This window comes from Spea bombifrons, chromosome 3 (genome assembly GCF_027358695.1).
Source record: "Spea bombifrons isolate aSpeBom1 chromosome 3, aSpeBom1.2.pri, whole genome shotgun sequence".
Taxonomy (NCBI): Eukaryota; Metazoa; Chordata; class Amphibia; order Anura; family Pelobatidae; genus Spea; species Spea bombifrons.
Window position 1 is genome coordinate 32,400,977 of NC_071089.1, and position 24,334 is coordinate 32,425,310.

Sequence of the window (24,334 nt, forward strand, 5' to 3'; positions counted from 1 at the left end):
GGGTGCGGCCTATATACGGGGGCGGCCTATATCCGAGCCAATACGGTATATATATATATATATATATATATATATATATATTACATACTATGTAATATAAAGAGTGCTATAAAGAGAAAGTCATATCTATGCTTGCAAAAAGAATATGTAACTTGCGTGGGTACACTAAACCTGGAAAAGGGGAATAAAAAGGTACCACAAGCCAAAATAACAGAATCATAACTGTAATAACAAAACACTGAACTGTAATTAGTAGTAAGCGTTATATATTTGCAATCACAGACAAGAACAGTAATTATGGCCTTTACTATTAAGTGTTAAATTCCTGATGGCTGTATTTGTTAAGTATTTATTTCAAAGGCTAATGTTAGTCAAACAAAAAGCATGTGTGGTATCATTCTCCTGCACTATGTTAGGTGAATGGTCTGGTTGAAGCAGTGATATGAGGGTGGTGCTTCTCCAGTAATGGTGACAATAAGGCTCCAAGTTGGCCCTTAGCCTACCAGAGGTTTTCAGAATATTCTCAGTAATTTTTATATAGGCTTCTGGACTTTCAGGAATCTCTACATCTGTAAAGATAAAGTACAATCTGAGTATGTAGTGATGTGTTTCTCTTCCAAGTGTAAAACCAAAGGGTCAAAACAAGAGTAATATGACCCAGAATGTACACCATCTGAGAGCTGTGACTCTCAAAGCCATGGTCGGTCCTGCAATGCAAAATATGGACACTGACTGTGCACACAGAGTCCAAAGACTTAAATCAGGGATACTGGAATGAATAGAATACTGCATATTTTCAATAAGATTTCAAATTTATATTCAAATTTGAATAATAATATAATTGATAGACGATACTCTAGAAGCTAGTTGATCCCCCTCAGTCATTAACTTTGTTTAATGTGGGATGAGACTGATTTAAGATTGAAACAGTGAAAGCAGTTTTACTAGGACAACAAAACGTGCTTTCTTTTGCAGATTTAGTTTACTAAGTTTATAGAAACCCAGAACAAGAAGAAACATACAGGTTGCCTTAAATAGATTTAAAGCATTGTAATCAAGTAGAAGTAGTACACACAACATAAAAATAACAAACATCCAAAATCATACTCGACACATATTAAGCATGTCTGTTAATATTTCTCAACACATAGTGTTATACAACACCTTGCAGGTCTTTGGTCTTCTCCTGCAGGTAAAAGAATGCCTACTTTAACATTAAGGTCAACAGAGCGCAAGTGCTGAGTTGAGCATCTATAAAATGAGTAGGAACTTAACTTGTGACATAGCAGTTCTGTTACACCAGCTTGTAAGTTGAGTTCAAATTCATTTTTATAAGTACTTGTGATAATGGGATCTGAGATGCCTGGTGCAATCACCAAGTCACCAGCCTAGTTCTCCTTCATTTTTAAAAGAGAAATCAGCTCATGAAATCAGAGATGCTGGGTGCAATTATCTAGTCATCAGTCTGTTTTTTTTATTAGGTTTTAATAACAAATTCAACTCATGAGATCTGTTAATCTCTGTCAAAAGCTACTGTCAAAATGGGCATTTCGGTAAAGGGTGCTAGAAGAATTACATAAAATATAAGAATACATGCCAAAATCAGACTATGGGCCTTGCAACAATTACCATATTATGCATGTAAAAATCTTATTTTAGACTTGGTAACCTTAATAGATGAATAGCAAAATAATACCATATTTCACTACATTAGGAAAACAAATGTGTCTGTTACAATGGAAACAAAGTGAGAAAGTTTTATTACCAGTAATACCAGATGCTCCTTGAAGGAAATATTTTTTATCTTGTTGATCTTCTTCCCCATCTGAGTGTAGTGCTTGAGCAACCGCTGTCTCAAGATCTCGACTGAGATCGTAGTCATGGTCCCATTCCAATGGGATGGAGTCCATGCTTGCGGGGGTGTCTCGACCTGATCTTTCACTTCTCATGGGCACTATTAGCGACAGTGAGTGATTGGAGGAAGGCAGTGGTGAAATTATTCCACCTGTGGACTTTGTGTGCCACTGGATATCAGACAGATCTGCTCCATCATCCAAATCCATCTCTCGGTCAGAGAAGTCATGCTCATCATCAGTCAGCTAAGAATAATAGGAAAAAGTGTCATGGACCACTTAATTTATTTTATGCTTCAAAGACACTAAATTTCATACAAAATAAAAATCAAGCAGCACTGACTAAAATTTATATTTACTAAAGGTGGTACATTATTTGACTGAACACCAGAAGGTGACGCCGGTGCTCCGTCATAGAAGCCTTGGCGAAAGTCCCAGCAGTAGCGAGGGTTGTCTGCGTCCATTGAGCGGACATTCGCTGGCTGCCACAGAAGAGAATTCCCAGCAGCTCTCTGGCAGCTGGGGAAGGTATGCTTGATGCGCGTAGACAACCTTCCCAGCTGCCAGCGCTTTCGCCAGTGCTTGGTGATAGAATCCTCGGTGGAAGTGCCGGCAGCAGCTGAGGTTACCAGACAGGAGGATCCAGGTCCCCTTCAGTGCTGCGTGGGATCTGGATCTTAGTCTTGTAGTCAGACCACTATTTGAGGTCTGATTAGAAGACGACCTCAATTATAAGATGAGGGGTATTTTTCAGAGCATTTGCCACCTGTACTTACATGAGGAGGAACAGAAAAGCTGAAATGCTCAGGAGGAGTTGAGTTGGAAAAAAGAGTGTACGTCTTAATTACTATAAAAAAGCATACATAAAAAAATGTGTCATATACCGGAAGTCGAGTCAGTTTCTTGTGATAACGCTCAACACGACCAAAGACCTCCAAACAGTATCTCCTGAGTTCATCCAGCTCTTCCTCAATCACTGCTGCATCCATCGGTTCACTCTTTTCTATTAGTTGCTCTCCTTGGGTAATAATTTGATTGATTTTGCTGTTGTTTAATGATATCTCTTCTTGGAAGGCCTTTGAGAAAGGACATTGTTTTATTGTTATGATGATATTTACGCACTTTGGGATTTTTAACATTAGGCTGTCCGTATGCTCCCATGATCCAACTTGTCTGATTTATTTATAACAGAAGACTGCAGTGGAGAACATTTAAAAAGGCAGTTTTAAACAACAAGTTAGGGCACTGCACTTTTGTTTTAAAAACACTATTTCTACATCTTAAAACAAAGAAAACATTTTGTAATCTGCTATTCTAACATTAATTGTAACTAGCCAGCATCATCTAAAAGCAACTGACAGTAACTGATTCAGGCTTGATGGCTTACCTTAAGTTGTTTTATTTTTGCGTGCACATCACACTCTGAAAAATGTTCAATATTGGTTAACTGAAGGTCCATCTCTGTTAGCCAGACAAGTATACTGTCCCGAGCTGTCTCAAACTCCTCACGTTGACCAATAAAATGCTGAAAAATCAAGAGTAACACATTTTATTAGTTGAAAACACTCTTTTCTGTGTTGGTTTGATAAAAGGTTTAATCTTTGACTAAAATCTTTTATTTTGGATGATACAGCAATACACATTTTTCTTATTATTTTAGTAAATGATCTGTTGATGATTACATCAGAACTGGTGATTACTTTTGTCTTCTCCAAAAAATCAAGAGAGGTGTCTTGCAGTGAAACCTCTTTAGTTATATGGTAGGTAGGCTAACTTCCTCGCATTGCTTGTTGTTTGACACTGACCTTCAGCCTCCGCAGGATGGAAGCAACTCTCTTCTGTAAGTTGTCCCACCTCTGGTTGCCTTCATGGACCATCTGCTTTAGCTTACAGGCCGAGTCTGTGCGGTTCTCCCGAGCGAGGCGACGGTACTGTTTGTTAATGAGCTCTAGCTGAGTTAAGCTCTCATGAACCTGTCTTTGGAATGCCTGAAGACATATAAGTAAAATCTATAATACAAATCACACTAGAAAAAAGCATTGCCATGCCATACATACATACTGAAAATCATTATGATCCCTCTGATATTGATTATTACCAAACACAATTATTCTACAATGTAGAATTACTTACTAGGTATTAACTATAAAAATAAATTTAGGGTAGTAGGTAAAACAGTATTAGAACCAACATAAACTTTTGAATCCCCACCATTCTTGGAGAGATGAAGGTGAGAAACTAGACACTCCTGGTTTAAAACAAAAGAACCTGAAGAATCTGTGATATATAATTTGCTAAAAAAAATTACTACATGTTCATTACCGGCTTATTTTTGATTATTTTACTAAATTATTTTCTATTTTGCTGGAAAGACATGGATTTTTACCATAGTATCCAAAAGTACCACAAAGTACTTCAATACGGATACTTCATTTGGTGACGCTGTCTGGGGCATTAAACTGTCTCTTTGAGCTTTAACATATTTCACCAAATACCATATTAAATAAATCAAGATTGCTGTATTTCTTATAATCATTGCTACAGTCATTGATAGATGTAACTAGTTATTCATCAGTGACTAAACCATTTGTCCCATTGCTATTTCATGAGTACTCGGAATAACAGTCATCAAGGTGATATTATATTACATGGGAAAACACCATCCTGCCAAATGCTCCTGTTTGTTTTGCAAAATACTACATAAGGGGGGGTTACTTCACTTGACAATATCACACTTGTTTTAATCTATCATGTGTCAGAGTGCTGGATTACACACTTTGCATGATGCTGCGCACACACACACATGCGGCACCCGTTCCGTTTAAAAAAATGACTTAGACATTTATATATAATGAGTGTTTGTTTGTTTTTTCTAACTACAAGTTGCTGTGTCTTGTAACACAATGGGTGTTATACTGGGGGCAGCTGGGACGGTTTCAGACAGCTGAAGCGTAACTGCAGCTTCTACATGCATGGGCCAGAGCGATACACAGTTAGTGATTATTAGGTTATACAGCAAGCTTCATTGGCTGATGCACTTCAAATTAGTGCAATTACTGATGTATTCTTTTAATAGTTGAAATTTTGTTTATTTTTATTGATGTTACATTGAGGCCAGAACAATATGTTATTGAAATTTCAAGCACGGAAATAATTAGCGTCTGGATCCTGTAGTCTGTGTAGCGTCAAGAATCCAAATGGTACGCATTGGTTTTATGGTATATGCCTCATGAGCACTAGTAACACATCTAAGCTCTGTGTAGCTGAACACATTGATCCGTCTGGTTGATCTTCCAAATCTACATATGGTGTGGAATTTGTCTCTATACATTGTCTGAAGACTGCTAGGCATCAATGGCATGTAAGATTTGTGTGACAGAAACATGAACACTGCTGCTCATTTGAATAAAGAAACACTCAACTTGATGACACATAAGAACTATTGGGCCCAATCTAGCCTGTCCATTATTTCTGCCGGGAAAAAAAAAACCCAAACCTTATTTGATCCTTGGTCTTGCTTTATATTCAGATTAGCCCACTGCCTATGCTTTGTACAATTAAATTCCATCATTGTGCTTGCCTATCACCACTTTCTCCATCCAGTAAGACTTACTTAAATGACACCTAAGCCTGTTACCCTTTCATTCTAGATTATGATCTCTTGTTCTAACATGTCTCCATCTAAGACATATACACCCCTGATCTTTTATGTTAAACCCATTTTATGTATTTAAAAGTATATATCTTATATTATACCATTACTAAAATATTCCTTTCAAATGCATATGGCCTACTCAGAACTAACTGTTCAGCTGTGCTTGTCCACTTACTTACAGTTAAACCATTAACTGTGTTTTCTAGTATGCTAAGCAAATACATGACATTCATGTTTTCTCAAGGACGTTACCCTTTGATGGTTTAAGAACTGTGGTGGATGGGGGTCACCAAGTATGTTCAATGTAAAAAAAAACAACAATACTGTTGTGTGAGTAAGGATGAACTGGTTTGTCATATGGGGAAGTGGAATACCTCATTTAATCAATACAGTGAAAACAGTCCCAATTACTACAAAGATCACCTCAAACTTTTTCATCTCTTCCTTGGCAACTGTGTAGAGCACGCCGGCAGAACTGGGAAAGGCAGCTGTCCTTTCAGAAACCTGAAGCCAATCTTCAAACCGAGAGGTATCATCAAGGAACTTCTGCCACAGTCTCCAGGTTTCTTCAATCCTATGGGTGAAATAGGAATTCTTTATTATATCTTCCATAATATTTTTTTTGCCCTAGTAAGAACTCTTTACCTGATGAAGACCCTGCGTCTCGTCTCTGTTACTGTATGATTTACATGCAACAGCTGCAGCGTAGAAAAAAAACGTGGCAGCCGGCCAGGCTGGGCCATTAATACTTGATAAATGTACAACTGCTTTTGCCGGATTAAACCAGTTGCTTTTTTTTTTTTTGCTGACGCTCTACTTAACAAAAAGAACATTATAAAATCACTGCCAGCCCATGGTAGATAAATGTCAGTATAACACACTGTTTGCCCGGTGTTCAGTATCAACATAATCAATGTGAACCACACAAGATCAAAATAAATCATCAAACGATTAGGAAATAAGAATTCAATTATCGCCACTGACAGAGCCCCCAGATGTTATTGTTTCATAATGAGTTGCATTAAGTAGATCAGCAACAAGCCCAAAAAAATATTGTCCTTCTCTCTTCCCTATGTTTAAACCCCTTTCGAGCTCATTTATCTCAGATTTCCTATCTTTAACCCTTCCAATTTACCTCTAATCTCCTTCTTACTTGTTACCGTAGACTTAAAAAGATTTCACAAAAAGACACGAAAAAAAGTATATAGAAGTTAAAATTATACACGCTTCCTAGTATATCCAAAGCATGCCTTCACTATTTATATTAGACTTGTGCAAATAGACCAAAATAGCATTCGGACAAATGTTTTGTTTCGTGTTTGGTCCATTATTTTTCAGACAACAAATTTCTGGAAACACGTGTCTCTGTGTTTTGCATCTTTGGTTCTAACATTATCAAGCAGTTCTAAATACATGATGCAAGTGATTTACCTCTTGTCCCCTTGAAGGGGCAAATGCAAGAATGAATGTTAATAATTAAATAATAATTTCATTTTTAAATATACAATGATGCTTTCAATAGTGCACCCCGGTATATAAACATGGTTAGTTGTTTTTATTAAGTAATGAGTTTTCTGGGTGGTCGTCATGTCTAGGTCATTTCTGTTCTCCTTGTGGAGCTATTATCGGCCGTCTATGTGGACTTGAGGGAAGGAAGGTTTATTTCTGCTACTTTTTTTAAATATTGAAAGATGTCAATGTACCCCACACTAAAGACAATCATAGTATATGAGATCCTTACTTCAACCTCCTCTCCATAGACATGGCACAGATGTTTCTCCACCTGCGGTCTAGCCCTCGAGTGGCTTGCTGAATGGATTCGCACTCCGTGTCAGTGGCACAAGCATCGCAGTCATGAAGAAGGACTTCGCAAAGGTTCAGGACGGAAGCGACTCCAGTGCTATGCTTTTCAATGTCTCTCTGCAAATCCTGAAAAAAGGAGCTTGTTTATGCAGCGGCAAAAGTTACAGTTATTTCAATTTTCTTGTACAAATACTAGGGCAAACTTTGGGACCTTTGTTCCTTATAGGAACAACCTTGGGATTGCATTATTAACCTAAAGTTTTGGACGCAGCTTGGTTTTACATAACAGCACGTGTCTTATTTAGATATAACGTGTTGCCATAAACTACATTGATCTCCCAATTAAGATTCTTTACCATACAGTAGGTGTAAACCACATATACGTATACCAGATACCTGCACACTGCAAAACGTTCATAAAAAAATGTCAAGTTTCTGCACACATTATTTAGAAAAATACATAAAGCAGACCAATGTTGATGACATAATCCTTCATAGTATCTAATTTAAAAATGAAGGCATATGCATGCATTAAATAGTTAATAAAGCTCTTGAACACTGTTAATCCCAATAGGACTGAATAGCCAGCGATGCAATGCAAATTAGAGTGTATTTTGTGTCTGTAAATAAAAAATGAAAGGTTGTTAATGACATACTAGAACTTGTCAAATCAATCAGACGTACTTGCCTACTGGAATGGATGGTCTACAGCCAATATTTACTCACCGCCGGTGCCAGAAAAGGCTACTTTAGCAATGAACTGTCACTCCAGTCCTGTGACAGAAACCTCACCAAAATATATGTACTACAATAAAAGACACTTTGACCATGTAGAAGGTAGAAAACACAGTGTCGTATAACATCTTAGTACACTTTTCTGGACACATTCAGCCGGTATTTTCTGCATACTTTAATATATGCTGAAATAGAAGCTTTAATCCACTTTCACTGGTTTAGCTGAGGTACTTTACCTGTTTCAGTGAGGCCACTGAGGTTCTTCTCTGACATCCATGGTTGGAGCATTGGCAACCAAGTGTGTTTCCAGTACTTGAACATCTTGCGATGTGGTGCCAATGCTATTTACCGTTTCACGATTATACTCCTGAGAGGAGTGTACCTTACATATTTTGAGTTTACCTGCTGCTCATTTAGTTTCCTTTGTATCTCCTCAGAGTCGCTGGTTTCGTACACAATTGGCTTGGACAACTCAGATTCAATATGGCCCAGCCATGATCTCAGGCTACTCATATTCTTATCCAGCTGTTGTACTGCAACAAGTGTCTCCTTTAACTTCTTCACTCTGCAGAGAAATGGATTTATATATATATTTTAAGGGGTAGGATCTTAAATGGTACTTCAAGAAGAAGCATGCAAGGAGCTAATGAAGTTTTGAAAATCAAATATCTGGATCTGGTATGATAAAAGCATTGTGGCATGAGGAGAACACAGGCTTACATAGTATTATACTAGTATAAAGCTTGGATTTTACGTTGGTGTCATTTTGGAATGCATTACTCTACTACGAGGTGTGCAAGTATCAGCTCATAAGTTAAAGGCCACAGAAAGTCGGTAGCCAAGTTTCTGCAATGCTTTAAACATTCTAAACACAACACAAAACCTGCACAGGACATAACGCTATTCTGCAGCAAGTGTTCTAGACAGGTATTGACATGACCTGGCAACGTGATTACATATGCTGTTATAAATTGTCCCCTACAGACATCTGACAAATGTTAGCGATGCATGGTGTTCCGTTCTCTAGCTGTACTCACGTTGTACAGTAGAATACAAAACTAGAAACACACTATTGACCCCTGACACGTCTGTGTAAATTTAGAACGTGGCAGACAGCAATCACTTCACACTATCATGTTGCCCAGTTCACAAAACAAAACACGAGGAAAATAGGTTGGGGAGATTCAGCCAGGACAGATTCCAAGCTCAGACGCTATTGTAATGCAAACCACTTGTAGGCCAAGTTCTATAAAGACGGTAGTCTCCTTGCAACAATAGAAGGACAGAAAGTGTGGTAAGTCACACTTACGACAACTCCTCCTGGCAGAACACCGCTCAAAAACAAACAATTGCAATATATAGCCCTGGTTAAGTGATTTGTCACATAAATATTATCTTTAGTCAAAGTTCATACTTTTTTATTCAGCCAACACAGAAAAAGAAATAAAGTTACATAAGATTTCGGGATTTAGGAGGTCTCTTTTTTAGATGGAAAGAAGAGATGTCTTTGTAACTACATGTTTTTTATGTCTAGACTAAAAAAAAGGTATCAACCTTGGGCTAACTGGGCGATATCCATTTTTCTTATTGGGGTAAATTCTTGACGATTATGATACTCAAAATACAAAAAATTGAAGCGCAATATTCTAATTAAATATAAATATCACACCTTCTGGTGAGGTGGTGTCGCAAAGACACACAAATAAACTCCCCAAAATGTTCCAAATTAAATACAATCAAAATCACACAAGTGTCTGCACACCCAAATAATAAGTACATACATTTATTCACTTATTATTTGGGTGCGCAGACATTTATTCACTTATTATTTGAGTGCGCAGACATTTATTCACTTATTATTTGGGTGCGCAGACATTTATTCACTTATTATTTGAGTGCGCAGACATTTATTCACTTATTATTTGGGTGCGCAGACACTTGTGAATCTCTCCACCTACAGTCTAGTAGACTGTGGTGAGACCCTTTTTCTAATAATTTTTGCTTAAACTTTATTGTAACTTATTAGGTGGTTTTTGTTGCTGTTTTTATGAAAAACAAGCAAATTTCTAGCAGTAACAAAATTGCAGAACAGTTTTCTAATGAATTTAAACTTGGATTAGTGAACACAATGAGCCGTTGGAACACAGAAGTGAAAGTTGCTGATAAATGGCCTCTGTACAGCTAGGAAGATATTCCATTAAATATCATCAGTTTCCAGCTACAATAGTCTAAACTGTATTTCTGATCCATCTCATGATATTTTAATGGTCAAAATTTGCTTATCTATATCTATCTATCTATATATAGATATATAGAGAGATATATATATAGTTAAGCACATTTTGACCATTAAAATATCATGAGATGGTTTAGAAATACATATATCAGAAATATATATATATATATTATTATATATAATTTTTGGGAGTATTTTGGAGTGTCAGTCCTTAAATTATGTAATTATGTTATAACTGGGATTTAAAAAAAAATAGTAATGTTTACTTTTTGTGAGGAGGGAGGAGGGAAAGAGGAAATTTTGTCTCTGCGATCTACAGTGAAAGTGAACGTCTGGAGCCAGGGCTGGTCGGTGCCTGTCAGCTGTTGTGTTTTATAATTTAAGGGGAGAAAAAGCATTGTACAGAAGCCTGTGAATTCAGAATGTACTTCACAAGCTCAAATCAAATGTATGTTCGAGGTCTGGACCCAAGGGAATCAAATGACACAGAATTCTTTTAGAAACCAGAGTAATTCAGAGAAAGTTAACTAAATTATCTGTAGCCTATTATATACACTTTTGTACTAATATCGCAATGGGAATAAAGTTATTATTTGGGGATTATGCAAATTCTTGGTGCTTTCCATGATATAATAATAATACATTTTAAAAGGGACTGATAGCTAAAGTTACTGTTTCCAAAAACTGAAGACAAGTATCAGTTCATGAAGCAACCACCACACAACAGAAAGTCTATGGATATTTCATGAATAGAATTGTCCATGCATGCAGTAAACGAGCCCCAGAGAATAATTTAGATTATGCCAAAAGATCAGAACCAATAAACCTGCCGACTACACTCTCCTGATGCCTTAAATCTTAGAATTACTTCTATTCCCAAGCATGCGCAACAAACAATGATTTGCATGCACGCAAAATGCAACACGTATCCTGCCTTGAAACATCACAGTCGCAGTCCGGGAGATCAGAATCCTCGGTAACGTCCTCTGCCATTTGATGGGTCCCCAGATCGGCTATTGTTGCCGCAAGCACCAAAAACGTACTCATCAGTAAACGCAAGACCATCGGCTAAAAAAGCCCTTTGTTTGAAAATAAAATCTTTTGCTTCTGCCGTGAAGGCACACATGGACGATATGCTATGTGCCCGGATCTGTGCAACGTGAGACTGAGTGCCTGGACAAATGGTCACGCTTCTAAAAAAAGAACCTCTATCAGGAGCATGTGCAGTATGAGTCTACTGGAATGCAGTTTGTAAACATATGCCCCACCATTGCCGAGTACAGCTTCGACGGGGCACTTAACATCACATAATCAAATTCATACAATTAAGTTGTGCAACACCATGGCAAATCCAAAGACAAAGAATCTATTTTGCGCATAGCAAACAAATAGACTGTACAGTATGGGATAAAGGAAATGTAATTCTGATAAATGTAGCATTACATTAAACATACTTCTAATCTAATTAAACATGCTTCTAAATACTTCTAATCAGAGTAACCCAAAATTCTGTTTTCTCCCAGCCCTCACTTCCCTTATGCTGAGTCGAGCTAGAATCTTGGGTGCTGCTAACTTAGCTGATCTCGGTGGTGCTTCCAGTTCTACCCTTCTATAATCTGTAACGCTTAACTATGGAGTCTAACTTGATATAAAGATGAATGGTTCAAACCTTTAGCAACCTGGACAGCACTAATCACTTGTCCAGACAAGGCTGATAATCACATAACTATACACAACTCTACATATTTACTGTCCATCCAAAAAGAATCCAGGTACCAGTCTACTTCACAAGCCATTTACTGGCACCGCTACAGTGACTACATATAAAGGGTCTTCCCGCCCAGCACTCCCAATGCATCTAATACTGAAAAAGAGTCTTTGAGAAGGCACTACTAGAAGTGAACTGACCAACTACAAAGAATTCAAATCATTTGAACTGTATTCCATAGCCGTTCACGCTACTAAAGGCTTAATCAAGCATGTGCCTATGATTCAAACTCTCCATCATGTGTTTGTCCACTTGGAATGACTCAAATTCAGATTAGTTAAATTCTATTCAAACGTTTGAATTTCTTCTGGCCTTCATTTTTCAGTTCTCTCTACCATACTACATATACTTCTAACATTTGTCTCATGTACACGCTAGCTGGAGTTCTCACCACTATTATGCCGTTCATTAGTATTTCTCTCACTACTATGCACGTATTTGTTTTGTCACAGACCTCCTTACTCTGTCCTCCTTTTTATTTGGAAGGAAGTGCTTTTCCTACTCCATTTGTAAGTCCGTCTATTGAAATGCAATATTGATGAAGATGATAATGCCAAAGCAGAAAAACTTCTCAATGGATGAGCACAAATGGGTGATATATAATGGGAAATCTGAGCCTTGCAGTCAAACAATCTTAAACGTATAATTACGCTCTTTACTTGTGCTTTTGAGTTCTAACGCTAGATCCTTGAATTGTTATCTCTGTAAGCAGCGAGCCATGTGTATTGTATGTGTAACTCGTGTCTTACCGTGCTCCAATGAGATCCAGCAGATGCTGCCACCTGTCGTTCACTTTGCCAAGTTTGTAATCGATCTCAGAAGCCTTGCTTTCATGGCTGGCCTTGGCAAGCCTTTCGCCCATGTGCTGCAACTGCATCTTGTTTTCCTGAGCTAATTCGATTTCCTCCTGGTAATCCTAAGAAGCAAACAATACCCGGAGAACATTATCTGCAAGGTGAGGATGAGTTTACGACGGAAAAGACAGTGCTTTCAATTTGATTGCTGTTCCTGTTACATAGGTACTAAAGTGCCCCAGTCTCTATGTGAAAATCTTTATTGTCTTCCCAGACCTTAGCAACTATCATATAAGGAGAACTTCTGTTTCATATTTTGCTTACCACTACCTCTTGTATGTTTTACCTTTTTAAGTTTCTCGATCATCTCTTCGATCTTAAACTCTCCGTTCTGGGACACCTTGCTCTCCATCTGAGTGAGCCACTCGCACAGCTCCTTGTTTTTCTCATTGAAGATGGCCCACTCATTCAGCCTTTCGCTCACTTGCTGTCTTCGCAAAGAGACCTGCAATAATAAGTCACATGATGGAATCATTTGCATATCAATGACATAAAACATAAAAAAATCTTGCTTTTTTCATACAAAGAACTATGTTACAGGCTTGTAAGTTTTTTTGTCTGATTACGTATGGGAGCTATTATATTTTAGGAGAAAAGGCTTATTTGTAAGACATAAATTCAATGTACATTCCTTGATTACTTATTATTGTGGAAATGTTTATTTTATTTTTTTATTTAAAAAAAAAAACATTAACATAGTTTTAAGGCTGTCTTTTCTTTTTACAAATTGAGAAAACAAAGGGCTAGCCAAGATTCTTAAGTATGCCAAAGGTATGGGAACTGCAGCATAATTGCACCTGAAGATCGAAATGTTGGGGATCTTGATGAGTGAAACAAGCAACCTGAAGTAAAGGGGGAGCATAGGCAAGCAGTAATAATAATAGGTGGAAATCCTTATCATCCATGGAGTGTCTGTCCAAATGAAATACCTTTTACACAAAGCTGATTGTATAAGGGAAATAAATGAATGCACTAGACACAAGACATCTATGCGAAACATGCAAGCATTATAGAAACATCCGCAGTGTTTCTGATTAAGGCACAAAAAAAGGTATTTGCCATTTATTCAGGCCCGTTTCTCTAGCTTGACCTCACAAATAATATCCAATGGACACTTACCTCTTGCCAAGAATAATGGCAGAAACGTTTAAAGAAGGGAGCCACAACATCACAGCATAACTATCCGTAGAAAAGAACTTTATTTCTACGCTCTGTTTAACTTTAAACTTCAGTAATGCTACATTTCCTCTTGTGGTTTTCACCTCAGAGCCCAGGAAACAATGACGACAAGCTTAAGACTTGATGATATTTAAAATCCCTTTGCTTCTGTTGGATATTTTTTACTGCGGTAGTGGGTGGAACATTTCATGCAGAAAGAACTGCATTTTGTAAAATCTCAACACAGAAGCTGAAAACCGTCTGTATCTAAATCTCGGAGTTCTATTCCGGAAGAATGTGCACCAAATAGAAAAAGAATTTAACAGCAGAAGACAACCATTTTCTTCATGTAAAGACTCACACTTTAGTCCTTGTTCTCATCTTAGATTCAAGATACATCTATCCCATGCTCAAATTCCAATGGTTACAATGGTCCAATGAAGTTAATTAGGAAATATCTCAAACTTCACATCAACAGTGCCCTTTCTTTTACTTTTAGGGTTGGCCTAGGATTTTTGGTGCTGAAGGCAACCAAAGATTCAAGTTCTTCTTCTATGCCTGACTATAAAAACAAATTTGCTTCCTTAGACCATAGCAGTCTTTTTGGAGCCCCCTCAGCAGCTTAGTGTCCTAGACAGTTTCCTTGTTTGCTTGTATGGTGGGTGGTGGTGACCCAGAAGGATATTTCAGATTGATGGTTGGCTTGCAGTAGGTATGGTTTAACCCCTTTGTGATTGACAATGTACCAAGTAGGTCATAAAACGATGGTTGTACAGGACCAATGACGTACTTGGTATGTCATCTGTAAATTTTGCTCAGACTCGAGCAGTCAGTCTAAAGCTGATTCCATTGCATAGCCCGGGTCCTTTGGGGATTAAAAAAGGCACAACATTTTTTAAGATAATAATATTTTTGTACTCCTAAATCTATCAACTTTTCATGTCCACTTGATTTCTGCTAACTGCTCGTTTTAAAATGCCCTTGATGTTTTGCCAAAAGTATTTCAATTTTAGGAAAGTGGTCAAATCACCTGGTGACAGAGTTCCTCCCACTGCCGCTGCAGCAGCTCAATGCGCTCATTAAGTATAGCAATATCATCTGCATTGATGTAAGCAGCGAACGAATCCTTCAGGCGTGTGAGATGAGCTAAATCTTCTACCCACCCTTCAACAGCATTTTCAAGTTCCTGGAAACAAATGTAAAACAACATGACTACATTTTTAATGACAATTAAAAAAGTTGTTTTGCTTCTTTTCAAAAACAATTTGTGTTGCGTTTTAGCTGATGTGTAGAAAAAAAAAAATTTACTGCACTATATCATTCCACCAAAGTCACAGCTAGCAAAATTTGGGGGGTAGAGTCTCTCAAAATGAGGCTGACAACATTCAGCCTAGGGAGGTGAGCCCATACAAATGGAACATTAGGTCTCTGGCTGAAGCAAAACTCTGAAGCACGAAAACTCTATGTTAACATCAATTCAAGTCAATTCTGATTAAAATAAAATAATGTATCATCATTTACCTTGCAACGGAGTTGTTCTGCATGCAACTCATCATGGTGTTCTGGTAGAGGTAGTGAGAGATTCTTTCTAAAGTTCTTAAGTTTTTCCAGGGATTCTGCAATTCCCTTTTCACATTTTTCCCAGTCCTGGAATAAAAAAAAAGATTTTATAGGAATATCTAAAGTATAGGATATATATATATATATATATATATATATATATATATATATATATATACTGTATATATATATATATATATATATATATATATATATATACGGTATATATGTTGTTTTGCATACAGAGGCAGAGTAGCAAATCAGTGCTGATCCTGCAAGCAGTCACTGCAGGTCTGTTTCCATAAGGAGACTAATATCATTGCACATTACAGCAGAATCCTGCAAAGCCTTGGATCGCATCCAAAGGCTCTGTAAAGCTGCAATATGATTCTATGCCAGGAGTCCTGAAACTGCTTAAACCTTTGGATTCGCCTTAACCATCTAAGAGCAAAGGAAAACTAAGCATAGCTGGCACAAACATTATTCTGTTTGATGCACCAAAGAGCATTGGAAACCCTATGAAATACCGGGGGACAAAACAAGACATCTAAGAACAGACCATATGAATTTCCAGCAAAAGAAAAACAAAATGCAAATTCACGGCATAATTATGAGGTCAGATAACAGTAGCCTCACTGCAGTGTCCGTTATCCTATGCATCTGAATGCAAAACTGCATTAAGTGTTGAATGAATAAATTAACAGACCTTATACACTATTACAAAGCACATACATCAGCATCCTAAAACATACTTTTAGTAGGAATGCTAACTGTCTCTTCTGCTCTTCTAGTCTGACTGTGGTGGCCTTCCACCTCTCTTGGATATCCATTAGTTCTGCTTGTAAGGTGGCCTCTGCATCACTGTCAGCAGACAAGAGCAGCTGTTTCCCGGCTTCGACTGTCAGGATGTAGCTCCCTTGCTGTCTGTGAAGCACTTTTTCTTTGAGCTGTAAATTAGTAAAAAAAAAAGTAGTTAAAACACCAAACCACAACCGTGTTTTTTTATGCTCCAACATGTGTGAGAAGAATACATTCAGGGCAGGACATTGATTGGATAAATGGTGGACCGGCCATCCTGAAACACAGATCTTTTCATTTAATGGTCTTCAACAAAAAATAATAACTAAAATACATGTGACAAATCTTTAGTATACCTGAATTTCATCAAGAAGGGCCCTGGCTTGTTGAAGTGGGATAGGAATACTCCCAAGACCAGTCACTGGCTGATATGACATCTCCACCAACCACTTCCTGAGCTTCTCGGCCATCTCCCTATAACGTTGCCACTGATGTATTTGGCTGTCAATAATTCCTCTTCGCTGTTGAGCCAGACGTATTACTACTTGCCATTGATTACTAAGTAATGTTAGTTTCAGGTTAAATGCGTCTCTAAGGGAGAATGATAAGACAATTAGCAACACACATTCACTCACACAATCTACTAGACACCAACCGAATGTACAGTAAAGCTAGATTGTGGAGAATAACCACTTTGCATATACTATATGCTGTTTAACAGTAAGAACAGTAAAGGCAGTAATCCTTTGCTACTCTAACTGGCAATATTGGCCAACAACCTTATGCATTTGCTTTGAGTTCCTGATTGGCATTGAGTCTTGGGAGGTGTTTGTCAGTTGTATTTTTGCTCTATTAGTGCACATCGTGTCTCGTTTCCTGGCTGTTAGCTCATGACCTGGCTATTTAATTTAATACACTTGATGAATCCCTCTTACCTGTCATCCACTTGTCCTTGTTCTAGTAGGCGCTGTCCATCAACAATGATTGAATGTAAAATCTGCTGGCGGCTGAACATTTCGGCTTGGAATAACTGTCAATGGACAACAAGAATATTACATATTATTGTTCTGTACAAAGAAGAAAAAGTCATGTATTATAGAGGAAATAAGTGTTCACCTATGCAGTGAAAAGGATTCTTTACAGATTCAAATTCAATCAATGTCTTTAAAAATGGACTGGATGAGTTTTTAGCAAACGTATAAGGGGCAAGAATATACATGGTAATAAAGATTATGATTATCCTATAACTGGTTGACCAAGTGAGAAATCAGATTGCTATCTTGAACTCAAGCAGGAATTTACCCCTAGGATATACGTTGGAAAGCCTTTAGCCAATATATAACATGAAGAATGGCTGGATCACAGATGATGTGACATTGCAGTGGTAAATTAGAAAAATAAATCAGGACAAGCAATCGGTTAAGTGGTGCATTGTGGGTAAAGAAAATAAATACAATTAGTATTGGTGGTAATTGTATACATTAGTAAATAAATTTCAATATTAAAATGTTAATTAATATGTTAATTAATACTGTATTACTCATGAAAGGCACTGCTTTTGGGTTAATGGATTGACACCTTAATGATGAAGCCAAGCACATCAAAATGGCCAGCCATGTCGAAAACGTTATCAGCAAAGATAATGAACCAAATTCGGCCTTTAATAGCGAATTAAGCTTCGTCTCAATACTTGCCTCATGGGCTCTTTGCTGCTCTAACAGACTCTGGTAGTTTCCAGAAATTTCCACCACAAGCTTCTGTTCGGTCTCAATCAAAAACTCCATCCAAGTCTCACATTTTTCCAGGAAAGTCTGATGTTGCAGCAAGAAAGACTGCAGTTTGCTGTACAAAAATAGTAAAAAAAACACAATTTTTGCGATGGGTTGTAAGGAGGTGAGAGACAAAACTCTATGACGCAACACTCTGCAAGTATTAAAAGTGCTCTTTTATATAAATATATTATATGTTTATTTTTTAGCTTTTTAAAACTTACCTGAACCGCTCTGTGGTCTGTGAAGAGATCATGGTCCAATTCCGGTTTAGAGTCTGCATCCTTTTAATTTCCTTGTCATTTAGAGGTAGTCTATAGCCTAATTCATTCAGACGATCTAAGTCTCCTGCCAGACTGCTGAATTTCAACATCTGTCTCTGAAGACATAATTATTAGATGAGATTAGAATACAAGTTTTTTGTGGTTAATTAAAAGTTTCCATTTCCTATACTGAAGAGTCACATACTTTAAGTTCTTCCATTCTTTCCTGAATTGTTGAGAGATCTGATGATCGATTGGGATCCTGTCCGTTCAATACCTCTCCTGCTTCAAAAATCCAAGCTTCAAGGTCTTCTAGGCTGTTTACAAATGTTTCATAATCTAGAACCCCAGCCTGTAAGAGTGAAATTATTAAATAGTTTTGAATAGAAACTTAAAGACAAACTACTGACAATTTTATGGGAGGAACATATCAGAAACTGAATGTATTGGTTGTGCATACCTGGAGAATGACCTGTTGTCTGTGGAGAGCCTGCTCTAGGACTATCAAACGCTGGTTAAGGGCCAGGTGATCGGACAGGATTGTTGTTGCTGCAGAAGAATCTACTTGTTGTTTAAGCTGATCCCCCATCTCATTGAGAGTAGCCAACGAACCTTTAGAAGCACCCAGGCTTTTAAGCAGAACCTGTTGCAACACACAGTAGAAACAGATATAGATAGTAGCACCTTTAGAAACCACAGTGCTTATTATATCTGCATTTTCCATGGCTAAACCCTTTGAAGACAGTATAATAAGAATACCTACCCAAACGAGAATCATTATACTTTTTAGGATAACTAAACTCATTAGTTAACATTATCTACAGCTTCAGATTTTTTCGGTGGGCAGTCATCAGAGGTATCTCGTTTGAGAGTTGGCCTTATGGAAGCTGAGATCTATGACAGTCTATGGCAGGGCTGGGATCATTTAATCAGTTTCCTGTGCTAAAGTTCAAGTTAACGTTCAAGGGATGTCTGAACCAGTCAATGCAAGTCAGCAACTTAACAGGTGGGAGATAACAAGATGAAGAAGAATCATCATGCAGATATATTGCTTATGTACAGAACAGCAAAATGTAGGATTTGGGAAAAGTGAAAAATCCTATTTAAGTTTTAAGGCAATGTCTGTCTGGAAGAGATTGTCATGACACAACACAAGATTTAACATATTATTTTTTTTTATCTATTAAATCCATTCTGATCAATCCATTTGAATGTTCCAGGAAAGTCCCAGTACTATTAGATTAGTAACGTTGCTCTTTATGAAGCTGTTTATCCCACCAAGAGCCAGCCGAAACATGGTTAGTAAGCATAACAAGAGTAAGACAATCGCTTATCCAGAGAAAGATAACACAAACAGGTAATAATTCAAATTTGGACAACATGACCCTAGGTTTACACACGACAACCAATAAGTAGATGGAGTGTTAACCACCATCCTTTATGAGGAAGAAGAAGCCATGGATATTCTTTCAATGGTGACCAATCAGACGGGTGCCAACTGCTCCATATTGTTCGATGGTGAAAGGCAACCAATAAAAGAAGTGCCTGTTCTCGCCATGTTTTTCTATGGGGGAGCAGTACTGGGAAACCAGCTTAGCCTTCATTGTCTGTGCCTGCCTGACAAAGATCCAGAGACACCCATCCATGACAGGGCAGACATTCTCCCACTCCTGCTTCATTAATGTTTTCTTTTATATTAATACTGTAACCTCCATTTTTGTAATGTCTGTTTTGAGTTACAAAGACATACAAAAGGTTATTTTAACTGGGTGAAAGTGAGTTATAAGGTATAATTGCTGGGATGGAAGAATACTCCCAATAAGCTCATCTAATACAAATTACACTTAAATCAGTATATTTCCAGCAGTTTTGCATGTACTCACATTGCAATCTTGTATCCAGGTAGTGATTTCATCATCTCCTATGTCCTTGTTGGACGCCATCTTTAGCAGCTGATTGGCACGATCTTCTTGCTGTTGGACATTGGAGGCGCATTGGGTGCAGTAATCTTTGTATTTCTGCCAAAGCTGGAGCAGGGCTTTGCTTGAATGTAGCTGTTCTGAAATCTCCTCTAGCAAATTATTCCATCTGTTAAAAAAAATCATTATCATACAACTGGATTCTTAACTACAGCGTGTAATGTTCATATGTCTCAGGATTTGACAATAAAATAGGAAACAAGTAAAGAACCAGAAAACATCCATGTTTAGTTGCTTTTTTTTACCTTTCTGTGACCTCTTTTAAAGTAGTGTTAAAGGTATTTGTTACAGATGAATTACATTCGCTCAAGAGCTTGCTGGTTATGGAACTGAACTTGTCTAAGCTGCTCTCTTGCTTCTCCAACTCCCCCTGCAGGTTCTGCAACATAAAATAAAGAGCTTTCATGAATAAAACACTCCATATGCCAAAGTCATAGGAAAATGCTATGGGCTACTATACAACACCTAGTTACAATAAAAACTACTCAGAAACAATGTACACAATTATTTAGACTATATTAAGTGGGGTATTTATGAAAATATAATGGGCTCCAAAATATACAAATTTCAATAAATAAACTTTTTGGGGAAAGGATGCCCATGAATGGATAGTATTAGCTGAATTAGCAGGGATTTCAAAAACTTAATATAAGAGAGAAAAACATTAGTATACAGACAGGCCTTATATTTGTGTATTTCAGAAAGATTTTCCATTACACAGCTTCTAAATTTCATGTCTACTTCAAGACATGATACCTAGTCTACAATGTATGTGCTCTGATGTTTGGGGGTCCACACCATAAAATGATGTAATTCAACAGAAAAAAATATTTTGCGGACAGGCTATTGTCAGCTGAACAACAAGGATTGAAAAGATGTAGGCTGTGCTGGTTTTACCCTTGAGGAACAATAGTGATCCTTTGAGCCCAATTTCCTCACCTGAAGACTGTCCACTTGAACCTTCACCGCTTCCATAGATCCTGTCAACAGCCTGTAGCGGGACAGGGAATACCTGGCTTCCATAATGTAACTGTTTAGCTCATCATAAACTTCCTTGTAAATGCTCCAGTGATCAAGTACTGACTGTAACAATATCTTGAGCTGACCCACCTAAAAGAAACAATACAGACATAAAACAAAAGTGACTTTCTTCTGCTATTATCCTTTCATTGCCAATGTCTTCAGGGGAATAAAAGAACAAAAGCTTTAGCATTTTTGGTAGGAGTCTGCTTTTGTGAATTCAATCCCTGTTCTATCTTATTTACACTACATCTCAATCCACATAACGATAATAGCTGGACCAAACAGAACACTGTACCTTTGAAGTTTATTTCTTTGGCATTGTGTAGTTTATTAATCGTGCAGAGAAACACAATACAAATTAACCCTTAAAAACATAATTGAGAGCTCTGCATTTCTGGCGAAATCTTAAAAGAAGATAAATATGACCACTCCTCAATGCTCAATAAAATGATGTAAAAAATAACCATTGATATCTTTTATTGTTTTTTTAACCTTAAAATTACATGATGTACAATAAAAAGAATATTGTAAGAAAACACAGCCACACTCTTGTAAATATGTTTGATTGTACCAAGGTTCTTACAATTTTCCAGAATCACATGGTCAACTGCAACCATTTAAAAAAATGATCTTTTTTCCCCATCATTTCCAATAGAGTGATATTTCTAATGGTAGTCAGCGTGTTTCAGCTCCAGCGTGGTATGGAGGGTGATCCATAGCACACTGTAAATGGGACAGTTGGGGTGATCAGAAATCTCCATTGTAACTAGCCTGTTGATCAACAGCAAGCCTAGGCCAGAATATAGCGTTAGCACTAGCAATACTAGTTTTCCAATAATATCAGTAAATTTATTCTGTCATCTAGGTAGCCCTAACAACACCCTTTTCTACCATTTCCATTTGAAATTAAGAAAGTTTCCTCTGAAACTATAGATTAAAACTATGTTGTAGAGATCTTGGCCACTGTAGATGTTCTATAATGAGCTATAAGCCATATTGCCACATGATGACAGATGTTTCCTTTCTTGTCTATTCGCTTACCATTGTAAGCTACCATGTTTACCAAAACGTAATCAATTTTCAAAAACATGTGCATATACTTTGAAATGTAGTTTTTAATATTGTTGAGCAAGGCAATGTAATTTGAAGGAGCTAATGTAGTATCTTTAAGAGAAGACAAAAGGTCAATGCTCATATATATAGTGTATATCACTACCTTTATTACTGCGTCAAATAAAAAAAAATAGACCATGCTGTCCTGCTTTTTGGGTATGTTAACATACACTTGAAGGTTCAAAATTATAATAACTCAAAGCTAGGCAAACTCACCATGTGATCCAGATTAGCCCAAGAATGGCTAAGTTCTCTTAGCGTGTCAATTATTACAGCGGTGACTTTCTCTTTTTTGTTCTGAATCAAGGCAAGCCCACACTGCTCAACCTTCTCTACATCCTTTTCCTTCACCTTCACCAACTCTTCAAGTTCCTAAAAAATAAGTAAATATATATATAGAAAATATGTAGAAACATATTCGAAATAGTGAAATAGAATTCCATCACATTACATCTAAGCCTGTGACCTTCTTGTTTCATACTAGTCCTCTACATATCAAGATCCTTCAGTCCTTCCTGAAGTGTCAAACACCAGGCCTTTAGTCATGGCCCTCAAGGCCTGGTGTTTGACACTTCGGTTCTAAAGTAAAGAGGTTCTCTCACTCATTAACCTAAGTTAGGCTTAGCAATCTACGCCAAACAACATTGCTACCCTGCTTTACAATTTGAGTAGCTGTTTTTTAAAGGCTGAGCTATTTTGATTGTAATATGTTTTTTAAGAACCACGTGTAAGAAATAGCTTCACATTGTTGGCATTGTCAAAAAAGTAAAGAAGCGAGAAACTATAGACAAATTCAGTACCAGTATCTAAATACTTTTAATGATCCAAAACAAATTTTTACAATTCAAATGTAGGCTTTTAATATGATGTGTAAATTGGATATGTTATTATGACCACCTGCATATCAATTTTAGCTGCCATCACTCCTTTTAAGTTACTTCTGGTGTTGAAAGGAAAGCCTAGTTACTCTAGTGACCATTACCTGGCAATCTTTTAAGCTGTTCTGAACCGAAGCTGGGTCACCAATACTTTGTTGTTTCCTGAGCTTTTTCTCTTGCTTCTCAAACCAAGATTTCAAGCTTTGCACATTGTTTATATACTCGGTCCAAGATTCCAGCAACGCTTCCAACATCTGGATCTGTGCAGAAACCGCAAAATAGACATTTAATCAGAATCTTTACATTTTATCAAGGCTCCTATGTATTATTTCCGCAAAAAAGAGGATAAAAAAGAAAAACAGGGTAAATATGAATATTTTTCTGACTCTCAGCACAAGTGATTTCTTTCAACAAAGGACCTAAGTTGCTAAAGTTGAAAATTAAAAAAATTGGGAATATTTATCATGCATGAGACAATTCCAGCATGTCTACCTCAGAGGTTACACTACCTTCTCTCTTATTTTGGCCTGTAGGATTTGCCAGCGTCTGTTCATAGCTCCCAATTTCTCAGCAAAGTCCGTCTTGTCGCTCCGTTTGCTCTCCACATCCTGGCTGCTGATCTGTAGCACCGACTGATTGACAAAGTCCACGGTCAACTGCTTGCAGTTCAAGTCAATCTTAAAGCCCTGAAAGAAAACAAAATATGCACATTTGAGATGAAGGAAAACAAAAATAATGGTCACACTTTCTCTCGCCTCTGTGTGTCCATCAAGTGCAGGCATGTGGTATGAGATGTGTTTTATGGGGAACCACTGAGAGAAATTGGAATGGCATGAATTGGGGAGGTCTATTCTACAAACACATAGGTTGTGGAACTGATACATTCTAG

At 37.4% G+C, this 24,334-nt stretch overlaps 1 protein-coding gene across 3 annotated transcripts in view; it reads right to left on the bottom strand.

Moving 5' to 3' along the window:
• The window catches only part of SYNE1 (spectrin repeat containing nuclear envelope protein 1), a 164,619-nt gene that overhangs the window by 17,816 nt on the left and 122,469 nt on the right, over positions 1-24,334 (bottom strand). Inside the window, exons 111-135 of one of the 3 annotated variants that reach the window (XM_053461370.1) lie at positions 23,955-24,131; positions 23,550-23,705; positions 22,784-22,939; positions 21,371-21,541; positions 20,677-20,810; positions 20,336-20,540; positions 18,913-19,095; positions 18,658-18,804; positions 18,414-18,568; positions 18,115-18,262; positions 17,356-17,450; positions 16,777-17,011; positions 16,375-16,569; positions 15,584-15,709; positions 15,093-15,248; positions 13,191-13,349; positions 12,800-12,966; positions 8,449-8,611; positions 7,250-7,437; positions 5,932-6,082; positions 3,659-3,841; positions 3,241-3,378; positions 2,738-2,929; positions 1,766-2,099; positions 504-569 (exon numbers count right to left, since the gene is read on the bottom strand). In XM_053461370.1, coding sequence (XP_053317345.1) covers positions 504-569; positions 1,766-2,099; positions 2,738-2,929; positions 3,241-3,378; positions 3,659-3,841; positions 5,932-6,082; positions 7,250-7,437; positions 8,449-8,611; positions 12,800-12,966; positions 13,191-13,349; positions 15,093-15,248; positions 15,584-15,709; positions 16,375-16,569; positions 16,777-17,011; positions 17,356-17,450; positions 18,115-18,262; positions 18,414-18,568; positions 18,658-18,804; positions 18,913-19,095; positions 20,336-20,540; positions 20,677-20,810; positions 21,371-21,541; positions 22,784-22,939; positions 23,550-23,705; positions 23,955-24,131 — 4,180 coding nt within the window. Of the gene's footprint in view, positions 1-503; positions 570-1,765; positions 2,100-2,737; positions 2,930-3,240; positions 3,379-3,658; positions 3,842-5,931; positions 6,083-7,249; positions 7,438-8,448; positions 8,612-11,216; positions 11,377-12,799; positions 12,967-13,190; positions 13,350-15,092; positions 15,249-15,583; positions 15,710-16,374; positions 16,570-16,776; positions 17,012-17,355; positions 17,451-18,114; positions 18,263-18,413; positions 18,569-18,657; positions 18,805-18,912; positions 19,096-20,335; positions 20,541-20,676; positions 20,811-21,370; positions 21,542-22,783; positions 22,940-23,549; positions 23,706-23,954; positions 24,132-24,334 lie in introns of those variants that run through there. The other 2 variants (XM_053461368.1, XM_053461369.1) reach the window with 2 other exon arrangements.